Source organism: Heterodontus francisci, chromosome 43 (assembly GCF_036365525.1).
Source record: "Heterodontus francisci isolate sHetFra1 chromosome 43, sHetFra1.hap1, whole genome shotgun sequence".
NCBI lineage: Eukaryota > Metazoa > Chordata > Chondrichthyes > Heterodontiformes > Heterodontidae > Heterodontus > Heterodontus francisci.
Window position 1 is genome coordinate 27,078,262 of NC_090413.1, and position 12,505 is coordinate 27,090,766.

The 12,505-nt window shown below is 41.1% G+C and overlaps 1 protein-coding gene across 1 annotated transcript in view; it reads right to left on the reverse strand.

The window, feature by feature from the left end:
- LOC137355764 (voltage-dependent P/Q-type calcium channel subunit alpha-1A-like) overlaps positions 1-12,505 on the reverse strand; it is a 644,715-nt gene that overhangs the window by 35,976 nt on the left and 596,234 nt on the right. Inside the window, exon 48 of the mRNA XM_068021264.1 lies at positions 1,608-1,643. Within this exon, the coding sequence (XP_067877365.1) occupies positions 1,608-1,643 (36 nt within the window). The remainder of the gene's footprint in view (positions 1-1,607; positions 1,644-12,505) is intronic.

Consider the following 12,505-nt stretch of genomic DNA (forward strand, 5'->3'; position numbering starts at 1 on the left):
GTATCTGCAGTATTTTGCTTTTGTATTAGCTTGCCGCTTTGGGTAGATAAGAAATCCAGCTGACCATTTATTGAGCTTGGGCCTGCATCAAGGGATAAAAGGCAGGGCTAGGCCAGTCGAGAGGGGAACAATTAATAGTGAGGTGCATATTGTCTTAAAAATGTGCTAAATATATACATTTATTTTGTTGTCAGATCTGTTTTCAATGATGCCTTTAAGGGACACCCTTTCTGACCATTTCTAGCTGTGCGCACTGGACAGGTCCAGAACTCAGCAGGCACTGCACTTAATTACACCAAAATTGCAATGGGGTTCCAATGACATCACAAGAGCCCGATTTACATTGAATAATGAGGCTTCTGCTGGTTTCCGACACATTTTGATATCGGTCTATCACTACCATAGAAATTGAATTTTGGTTTCTCCCTCCCCATATGACAAAGTTCTTTTTACATCAATGCTGTTTGTCAAACAGTTAAAGACCACGTCACATGCTAGCACTGAGTTTTTAAGAGATACATCATGCGATAACATTCTAGCAAGTTTTCAGGAACATGCAATCCTTCAGCTGGTTGCCTGGCTGCCCACAATCTCCTAAAACAAAATGAAGTCAAGCTTTAAAACACCTGATTGGATTCAAAGCCCTCAGCATGCAAACTATCAAAAGGCGCGTTCAGTTGTCATTGCATTAGATTTTGTTTTTAAAAGGAATATAAATAGAATCCTTGATGGTTTACTGGATAAGTATATTGGCTGGTGTGGTACTGAGCCATGAGACCAGGAAGGATCTAGATTCAATACCTGGTCTGTATTGAGTTATCTCAGTCAGTGGGACTGGGACAATTAGCCTCAGGTACATGACATTACCACAGAGTGGATGCAGCTTTGAACAGTGTTCTGCTCATTTCCTGAGGCAAAGAGTGAGGTGCTGGTGCAGCCTGTGCCTTGCAGCTGGATCTGGCTGCGGGTGTGCTGGGGAAACCTGAGAGGAGGGTCATGGGAGGCAGCTCCCGGCACCACCCAGGTTAGACGGGGCACTGGCAGCTGCTGCCTTGGCTGCACAATATCAGATTAGATAGACAAAAGAAGAGGGGTGAAAATACTAAAAAATAATTAAAAGAAAACCCACTCCTGCCTGAATACTTCTGACACCTGCCATCAATAAAATGAAAATAACTTAAAACATTTTGTGTATTAATAGTCATGCAAATACTTAACATATTAATTGAAAAAAATATCCAGGGAGTAATTTCGAGGAACCGAGTTGTTTAAGTACCATTGCAGATAAAAGGGCCATTCTCTTCACAAAGGAAAATGTTTGGCAAACCTTTCATTCTTCGGGGAAGAGCTGCGTGATCTGTGTGTCACTTTTTGTCACATTTATACATTTCAGTCTGATTTACATCATTTTGTTTTATGCCTGCAAATAATTATTTGGGGGAAGAGTGATCACATTCTTTTCCCACTATTTAGACATTGTTTCTTTAACAACTGAACAGGCCCTTTAAGGGAGACACCGGCAAGTTTGACATTTGGCAAAATGAAACTTAGAGACAGACAAGTGTAATCAAAACACAAGAGAAGAGAGACTAAGACAGGGTACATACACTGAGGTTATTTCCACGGTTCCGCACTTTTCTCCTCTGCTAACAGCCACAAGAGAGGGTGCATACCGAGAAGGGCAGAAAAAAAACACAACAAAGAGGGAACAGATAGGGGAGGAGGTAGAGACGGGATAGAGGTGACAGGAAATGGCAGCAAGAACATCCCACATTAAAAAAAAAGGGAAACATAGAAAACAGAGAAACAAGACAGCAACAAGAATGTTCAGGGTATGGAAAGACACAAACAAAGTCAATGAAGTTTTGTTAAAATAACAGTTGGGTATTTCAAACCAAAAGATATGAAAAAGGAGAAGAAAGGGTAAGAAGGAAAAGAGCACAAAGATATAACAGTTATACAATAAGCAGGTAGAAAGTGCAGAATAGAAAACACCTGGCTGTTTTATAGTCATTAAAGAGAAGTGGTTAGGCCAGACCAACAGGATTTCTTCAAGCTGAAAGAGTGATTAGTTTTTGGGGAGGGGATAGAAAGGCTAGCATTATTTGAGAATTTTTGTTCCACATATAAAACAAATACTACATCTTTTAGGGACAGAAGAGACCATCACAGTCCACCTGGCTGGTCCCACAGTTCAAATTATCCCATACATAATTTCTTCTGCTCCCTAATCCTTTTCTCTGCCAAATCTCTCAGTTCCTCTTTCCACGCCATTAGCTTCTAACACCTCCTCAGCAGGCAGTCTGTTCCATTTGGGCAAGAAACTGTGGGCTTATTGGAATGGAGTTATATCGAGTTAGTTCACAGATCAGCCATGATCTCATTGAATAGTGGAACAGGCTCGAGGGGCTGAATGGCCTCCACCTGTTCTGATGATAGAAATTTTGGAGGGGGAAATTTAAAAAAGTGAGGAATGTGAGGTCTGGGAATGGAACACGTTTCTATTTGTGTGCCACTTCTGCTCTGATTTCTATCTAACCTGCCCAGCAGGAATGGGAGTGTGTTCAGGTCAGACATGCGTTGAATACTTTTTGATGATATTACTCTTCATTGGCATCATTCCCTTCTTGCCGAGTGGGTTAGGTTAAAATCGGGCCGCTAGTGTCAGCATCTATCAGTTACAGAACATTTGGGATGTTTAGTTTAGTGATACAGCACTGAAACAGGCCCTTCGGCCCACCGAGTCTGTGACGACCATCAACCACCCATCCATACTAATCCTACACTAATTCCATATTCCTACCACATCCCTATATCTCCCTACCACCTACCTATACTAGGGACAATTTATAACAGCCGATTAAACTATCAACCTGCAAGTCTTTTGGCATATGGGAGGAAACCGGAGCACCCGGAGGGGACCCACGCAGATACAGGGAGAACTTGCAAACTCCACACAGGCAGTACCCAGAATTGAACCCGGGTTGCTGGAGCTGTGAGGCTGCGGTGCTAACCACTGCGCCACTGTGCCGCCCCATAGTAGTATAACATCCTCTGTGTTAATGTCAAAATATTTCCCCTCTTCACAGCTGCCTTGTGGACTTTCTGAGTGAGAGTGACAATAAAGTACCAACTTGTGCTGAATTCTGGATATTCGTGTGGAGTCACACACATTAAAAGACTGGTTTGAAACGTCCCCCAAACTCGCTTCAGTTACAGCTAGTACAGAGCAGGCTCTTATTCTATCATTTGGGTTTTACCTAACTGAGGTTTCAGAGGTAAAGAAAACTTCCAGCTGGGATTGTTGAATAATGAGAAAACCTTGACGGATGTTTTCCTCCCTAACCCAGGGATATTGAGGGTAACTCTAGTATCACTGCTTAGAGTGAGATCACTAATGGCACAGAACAGGGAATGACTCAGGCCTTCCTGGTCTGTGTGGCTTACTGGCAGACTGGGCAGTTTATTTTCTACCCAAACCAAAGCTCCAATGTAATTTATTCAATTCCCTCTGTTTACGTCATTGCAGTCCATTCTCTGGCCAAGCAGATGGGAAGCAAATCTGCTGCTAATCTCTGCCAACATTTCTCTTAAACAGGTGGGTGGGAGGAGGTGCAGAAGAACTGCCCACAGTGACAAATCCTTTTTTTTAACCTTCCTTCATTGTAACACATTGTCAAGGGTAAGATTTTCATTATGTCTGGTATTGTGCAGTTCCTATATGCATCTATATATATATATATATATAATTCACAATGTATGAAGAGTAGTTGTTGACTACATCTGGTACTCAACCCTGAGCTGAGCTTGGAACCCCAGTTCTGCTCCATCAAAAGGACCATTGTAAGATAACCCTATTTGTGTATAGATATATAGGTAGGATATGGATTTGATTTAATCTGATATGATTAAGGTTTTTGCATTCTTTTTAACTTGTAGCTGGCTTGTGGATTTGTACTGTAGCTAGAAATATTGAAATGGTTAACTTATTCATTCCCAGGACGCTTTAGAGTTTTGTGTATCAGCACACTATTTCACTGACTATTTCACTGACTATTTCACTGACTATTTCACTGACTATTTCACTGACTATTTCACTGACTCTGCTGCTGTGATGTAGGATGTATGATCTGTGCCTGTTGATGAAAGCTTTATCAATATAATTTGCAACAATAAGCCCTAGATGGTTCACATCTGGTGTTTTGACAGTAATGACTTCATTTCTGGGGGTCTAGTTATCAGAATATAATAAATCATCAAGGACAGAATGCGTGACGAGAGACCTATAAAAACCTTAAACTTAATTTCACAATTGGTAGAGAGAGTTAAGAATGAAAGGTTCAGCGAAGGTTACGTCTTGAACCAGAAAAAAAAGTGGGTAATTGCATTTATTTTTCAGTATGATTACAGCTTAAGAGACATTGAGTATGTCAAAGACAAAACAACAACACAACAAAAGATTTAAGTTGCAAACTATACTTAGTGCCAAATTCTTGCACCACCTGCTTCCAGGTCCAGAACATTATCTGTCACCACCTCTATCGAATCCATGTCCAAACAACTATTCTGATACTCCACTGGCCGGTCTCCAATACTTCACTCCCCATAAACTTCAGTTCATCCAAAACTCTGCCGCACCAACTTCTACTTCTCCATCACCCCTGTCCTTGCTGCCCTACACTGGCCCGTGACACCATAACACTTTAAATTTAAAATTCTCACCCTCACGTTTAAATTCCTTCATGGTCTTGTCCCTCCCTATCTCTGTAACCTCCTCCCTCTATACAACCCCCCGAACTTTGGCTCCTCTGATTTAGGCCTCTCTAGCATTCTTGCTCAATGCACCCCACAATAAGTGGCCAAGCCTTCAGCCACCTAACTCCACGAGCTAGAAATCCCTCCATAAACCTCTCCAATCTTTCTTCTCCTTTAACACCTTCCTTAAGCCTATCTCTATGACCAAGCTTTTGTTCAACTCCCCTAACAGCTTCTTTACTGTTCTTATATCAGATTGCACTGTGGGGAGCATGGATAGTGATATTATCTAACAATTATTCGACACAGAGGGGGAAGCAGCGGTGTAGTGGTAATGTCACTGAGCTGGTAATCCAAAAAAAACAGGCTATTGCTCTGGGGACACGGGTTTGAATCCCACCATAGTAGATGGTGAAATTTGAATTTAATTAATCTGGGAATTAAAAAGCTAGTCTAATAGTAACCATGAAACCATTGTCAATTGTTGTAAAAACCCATCTGGTTCACTAATGCCCTTTAGGGAAGGAAATCTGCTGTCCTTATCTGGTCTGGCCTACATATGACTCCAGACCCACAGCAATGTGGTTGACTCTTAAAATGGCCGAGCAAGCCACTCAGTTTAAGGGCAATTCGGAATGGGCAATAAATGCTGGCCTAGCCAGTGATGCCCACATCCCACAGATGCTTACATGCAAAGCTCAAAGGCCTCCAGCTTAAGTTAAAGACCCTCGTTCCACTATTTTGCATTTATTGTGATTAGTTTACACAGTCACCTATTGATGGGAATTTGGACTCTACTCTCAAATAATCAGTGAGGTGGTTTGTATTTGTATTTGATCTACAATGACACTTTTAGTACTGTGGATTCAGCATTAAAATATATATCCACCCCTCAATGTGGCTGCCAGAGTTTCCAAATATTTACCTGAGTCATAGTTTTGAAGTAACCCAACTTTAGTTGAATCCGCGCAGAAGCAAGAAATCTGGTTGGACTGGCCTGCTACATTTACTAAATATACATAAGGCGCAAACTAGATTTGACATTGAGAAGCACACTATTAAAAAGCTCAAAAATTAAATTGGTGCTTAATACATAGGAAAAGTAAACAGCACAAATGCACATTAATACATTAAAGAAGCTGCAGTATCCCATTCATTGAGACCATAATCCGAAAATAGGCTGTTCCAGTAACATACACCTTTTGTTATGCTTTTTTCATAGTTTTTAAATGCAATCATTATGTTAGAATATTTTTCAGTCATACTGTTTAAAATGGTATAATAGGCACTGAGATGGCAAGACTGTTTGTTTCTTGTGCGTGTAAATATGCAATGGCATGGTGTAATTTGTACTGTAGTGAGATATTTCATGCTGATAAATGTTACTGCATCATGAAGATGACATTGGGTGACTTGTGCATGATGTTATTATGCATCTATTCGTGACTATTCACAGACCCATGGAATGTACATAGAATCATAGAACAAACACAGAACAATGGAACTTTACACAGGGCCATTGAACTGTACATAGAGCTATGGAGCGTGTACAGAGCCATGTAACTTTACCTGAACAAGAGCCACTTCCTTCAGCAGAGGAAGAGAAAAATGGGAAGCGTGAAGTGAGATGAGGGGTATGAAAAAATCCAAAATACGTTAGCAAAAATGTTTCACTTTCAGTCTAAGGAGTTTAGAGATGTTGATTTCTGCTAAGCTGACAAACAGCTGATGTAAAGGAACAGAGTGGTAACCTTTTCCTTCATGAATACAGATAAAAGTGCACATGGATTTCATAACTCAGAGTGAGATAAGTAGCCTGGGAAGAATAACACCATAAACAACATTCCAATTCGGAAAAAAAGATGTAAGGAGTAAACAAACTAGTGAACAGTAATGAGTGAGAAAGCAATGAATGGATTTGTAGAATTGATTGTGGGCTGGTCAGGGTTTGTCTGAAATTGCACTTAAGATCCAGACAGTGACATATTTACTGTTGAAATTAGTTCAAGGATTGTGCAGGTTGCTTATATCTATTGCTAACATGAAACAACAGGATGTCAGATTAGCTTAACAGGTAACAATATTACTTCTAGGTCAGGATAGTTGCAGCTTCAAGCCCCAGGAGTTTGAGTTTATAATCTAGGTTGACACTCCAGTGTAGCATTGAAGGAATCAGAGGTGCTAGCCTTCAGATGAAGTGATAAATCTCAACAACATCTGTCTGCCTCTTGTGCTGGTTAAAGATCCCCTGGCACTATTCAAAAAGCAAGGAGCTGCACCGGACTTCATCCAATAGTACCTGTTTCTGGGATGTTACTGAAGCAGAATACCTGCCGTTTTCTTACTACCAACTGTCACTACACTTCAAAACTAGATAATTGGATGAAAGTTTATCATGTTTTGATGTGATAAGGCATGATATAAATGTAAGTATTATTATAAAATGGAGGCCTCCTCCGGGAGGGTTTGATTGCAAATTATTGTCTTGGACAGCCCCATCAAAGTTGGTGTTTCCAGGTTATTTGGAGATAGGAAATGTTTACCTAGGAGCAGAATTCCTATCCTGTACTGTTTAGTATCTGCTTCTGCTGGATAGGGTTACAGCCTTACTTGATGGTGTAAGATTGTTCTGATTTAAGAATAGAGAAAATAAGCAGAATTTTCACACCAGAGGTGATGATTATTTTTAAGTTATCTTAAGTTTCAGGTTTTACAGTTGCTCAAAGAATGTTCCAGATTGTCGAATCATATTAGATTATTTTACTAAATTGTGTTACGACCAGGTGAGAAGGGAATCTCGGGTTCCCTCTCAGCCTTCACCTGGTCTTACCGTAACAGAGTTTAATTTTTTATTACCCCTTACTGAATCCTTGTTCACTAACTTCCAATTATAAGACAAAGAAACTAGTCAAACAGGTTTTCTTAGGTTTAAAGAAGAAAGGTTGAACTTTATTAAACTTTTAAACTCTAATTCGGTCAATGCCGATGGAGATGCGCCGTACTAGCATGCATGTGTGATACACACGTGCAGGTAGAGGTAGCAAAGAGCAAAAGAAATTAAGTGGAAAAGTTTGAGGCAATATCTGCAGATGGTTTTGGTTACTGTTCTTCGAGCTCGCTGTAGAGTTCTTGATTGTAGGTAGGTCTTGTTTTTCGTTGAGGCCCAGTATTCTTCTTAAACCTTGTCTGATGTAGGAGACTTTTCTCTCTTGCGCTTCATGTGTCCTCAGTGGGTCCAGAGGCTTGTGAGACAGAGATGGGAGCAGACAGGAGAGGTCTTCTCACTCCAGGAGCAGTCTTTTCTGAGTTCAAAACCTCTGTGGCTAGTTCAAAAAACCCTAGACCAGCCAGTTAGTCATGTGACCAGCTGGTTTAACCAGTCCTGGCTTTTGTGGATTGTCTCTGGAATGCTCTCCCTTACACTTTCAAGGTCTGGTGATCAAAATCCATTGTGGGTTGAATGTGTCAGGGAATGGTCCTTTGTCTCCACAAGCACTGTCTGATAGTATGCAAATGTTTTTCAGCTAAGTGTCTGGCAGCCCTTGTAACAAGGCCTTCTCTTCTTCCCAGCAACAGTTTAAAATCAATGTTCATATGACAAAAATTAATGTGCCTCATTCTTGGCAAGTGGGGGCCTGCAAGACAATTTATTCAAAGTTTTACACAAGATGGGATACTGTAGCTTTCAACATTAAGCCTACACGATTTAAGCACGGTCATTGTGAAAGTCATAAATAAAGATCTTTCTTGTCACTGATGGCTCAGGCACAGTGGCTCTACCTATCCAATTTATCTATTTAATTGTATCTTCATATCTGTGTTCACAAAATTTGATGGCCATTCGTTGCTTGGAGATTAAACATGCATATAATAGCATCTTTTTGCAGCAGTTAACCCCTTCACAGGTTCTGATGAATCATCAGTGTAAAACAGAACCAAATTTCAGAAGCACAGCTCAATAATTCAACAGGATATATATTTATATTTTGTTCCATTTTTTAAATGTATTCTTCATCCTTCTAGTTTATGTTTTTCGAAGAACAGGTACCAATTCGTGATCATAAGGCAGGCAGCCTGGTCCCAGTTTCTTCAATCTTAATGTCATTGGCAACAATTCATGTAACGAGTCCTTAGCACATACATGAATATGTTTCTAGCCTGACTCCACCTTCCATGGTTGACCTCCATGCTCAGCCATTAAATGACAGCAAACCCAGGATCATGAGAAATGTCATGGGTGAACAATAAGCGTCAACCACACCATGACAGAGTAATAGATAATAAAACACCTTGCTGCAAAACAGGAATGCTTATAGTTGGAATATTTGGAGAGCAGATCTTCAACCATCAAATCAGTATTTTATCATGTTATTAAACTGACAAATAAACACCTTGACTGACAAGAAAATGAGAAGAAACTCTCCAAAAACTGATTGAAAGGAATATTTAGAGAGCCTGGATTGGAAGGGGGTTGGAAAGAATGAGGGCATCTGTGGAATATTGGAGTAGAAATATATATCTTATTAGAGGATACCTACAAGAATTGGTTCTGTTAGCAAAGCCATCACAAGGATTCAGAACAGTAAATTGCTGAACATTCTATGAAAAATTAAATCCTGTTTCAGACTATTAACTGTTTGTGAGAGCACAGCTCTGTAGCCACAATGAACATGAATTTGAAGAGCACTGACTTTATCAATAACAAGAGAGAAGAGACATTTGTCAATTTGGCCTGATGACTTTATGCATAAACAACAGGGTGGCGTTTTGTGAAGCCTGGAGCATTGTGAATTGTTTCATCATAACAAGTGGTTGGCCAATGCGAGAAAAACAAGCATGGCCCCTTTAGCAGTGTAAGCTCATAGGAATAGCAGTAGGCCATTCAGCCCCTTCAGCCTGTTCCACCATTGGGTTTAGGCATGAGGGTGTGGCAATTAAGTCAGATTGGTGTTGGATTTCGTGATAACATTGCTGGCTTTAAGGATGACTGTGGAATTGCAGCAGAGTAAAAATTCAGATGTGTGTTTTTTGATCTAACTTAAATCACAATTTGTGTATTTAGGCTGAGTTCAAAGGGCCTGAACCATCTTACATTATCATGTATTACAAACTGAAAACTCTATAGAATCAATATGAAGGATTGGACATAACAAACATGGTGTTGGCATCAAGTATACTTTGTAATAATTGTGCTTAAATAGGTTTAATGGTAGGATCCATTTGTTTAAGTGCCTTTAACTATGAAACTATCAAATTATACTGGATTCGATGAACATTGCCTGATTTAGTTTCATAAAACTTTCACCCTTCAAGATTTCTCTGTAAGATGTCTAAATCGTTATTGTCTCATATCACACCAGTAATAAAACCAAGTTGAGAGGAATGATTGCGATGTGATGACTAGAAGCCATTTATGATTAACTCAGGGAACTATGTGATGCCCATAATTATCCATTCTGAGTCAGAGGATGAAATTGAGATGAAGGCGCTAAGGCCAGGCATGGATCTCCGCAATAAGTAAAACTCTACTAGGTTTAAGACAGCTGCGGCCCGAACCAGAAGACCCAAGGCTTTCTCTAAGTTGAGCCTTCAGCCTCATTTCAATAATTTGGGTGCGCTGCTGGCACCTGTTGTCCTTCCAGGGACGATTCACGCATTTCAAGGAAATCACTTTTGGGCTGCCTGCCTCAGTGGCAGTGGTCCTCTGGTAAGCCCTCAGAAGAGGGGGCTGGAGAGGGATGTAGGACAATGGGAGGGGACAACCGCAAGTTGGCACCAACCTTCAGGAGTACCTCTCCTGACTCCACATCAACCCTTAAAAAATATTGTTATGACCAGGTGAGAAAGGTGTCTAGGGGTCCCTCTCAGCCTTCACCGGGTCTTACTGAAACAGGGTTTAATTTTAAACACACCGTGTTTTTAGCTCCCCCTTGGTGAATCCTTGTTCACTGCTTTCCAATTATAAGGCAAAGAAACCAGCACAAACAGGCTTTCTTGGGTTTAAAGAAGAAAAGTTGAAATTTATTAAACTTAAACTCGAATTCGCTTGACACCCCCATGCCAGCATGTATACACGATACACACATGCAAATAGAGACAGAAAAGAGAAGAAAAATAAAGTGGAAAAGTTTGAGGCAATATCTGAAGAGTTGCTGTTACGGTTCTTCGAGCTCACTGTAGAGTCCTTGATTGTAGGTAGATCTTGCTTTTCGTTGGAATGCAGTATTCTTCTTAAACCTTGTTCACTGGAGGAGACTTTTCTCTCTTGGGGTTCATGTGTCTTCAGTGGATTCAGAGGCTTGTGAGAAAGAGATGGGAGCAGACAGGAGAGATCTTCTCAGTCCAGGAGCAAACAGTCTCTTTGCTCAAAATCTGTGGCTAGTTCAAAAAACCCTGGAACAGCCAGGTTAGTCATGTGACCAGCTGGTCCAACCAGTCCTGGCCCCTGTGGATTGCACCCCCTCACTGCCCAGTGATCAACCTCTATTGTGGATTGAATGACCATCAGGGAATGGTCCTTTGTCTATACAAGCACCATCTGTTCATATGCAAATGCTTTTTTCAGCCACAGCTGATCTGTTCAACAAGTCATTTCCTCGCTCCAGCAACAGTTAAAAATCAATGTTCATATGACAAAACCAATGTGCCTCATTCTTGGCAGGTGGGGACCTGCATGACACCTCCACACCCAGCGGAATGAAATGCGATTTGAGAAAAACGCATTTCATTAAAAGGGTCGAGAGAAAATATAAGATATAGAAAAAAACATGCATTTCTCTCATTCATTCACAAATCCTAAAACTTATTAAAATTGCCCCTTTTTTGGGCATCCCAATAAAAATGTGGTTCTTTGGAGAAGTTTTTCTTCAATTTGCCCATTTCCATGGCTGCCTAGGGTCTTTGAGATGGTTAGGTTTAATTAGCCCTGAGTTGGAATTTTTTTTTCAGGAGAGTCAGTAGTGGGCAGGTGTATCGTGAACTCTCTTTCACTGCTTTGCTGAGTCATGCAAAGGCTTTTGACTTCAGGGGATGGGTGGTTTTTTTTCTGACTGTGGGGAGAATTCTTTGCTAATCTGCCCTTTGTCCTCTGGGACACTCCTGCCTGCAGGTATTTGTGCAGACTCTACTGCACTCCCCTGTGGCACTTTGACTACATGAGGCATCACCCTCATGATTTCTCTGCTTCCTAGAGGTCTTTCTTTGGCTCTGCAGGTTCTTGTAAATGCTGTTAGCAACTCTGGTGGAGTGCTTCTAGTGCCTGCATTTACATAGGAAGATGTGGGTTCTAACTTTTAACATTTTTCAGGGTTGGCTGACCGGACAGTAGGGGTTTTCATCTGGGATCCCTCCTGGATTTCCTTTAACCTGTCCTCTTGGTCACTTTTTCCGCATCCCTGTCTAACCTTTTGCCAGCCTTGTGCACGCCTGTCCCTTTTTGTTCTCGGCAGGGTCCCTTACAGTTCACCAGCCCTCTGCTGGAGGGTCCTCCTAACATCAGTATAGGAGTTAGGGGCGCAGGTTTCACTGTAAGTTGGTGTTTCCCCTCAACCTGGCACATGTGGCAACTCCTGCAGTACTCCGCCATATCTTTGTTGAGTTTTCGCCAGTCAAACTGCTGTCTTATGCGGGCTTTGGTCTTTCGTACGGCCAGTGTAGTCTCGTGGGCCCTTCTTAATATTTCTCTCCAGTACCTCTAACTGGTGAACTACTGTCCACTCCTTGCTCTCAGGTCTGCGAGGAGAACTCCATT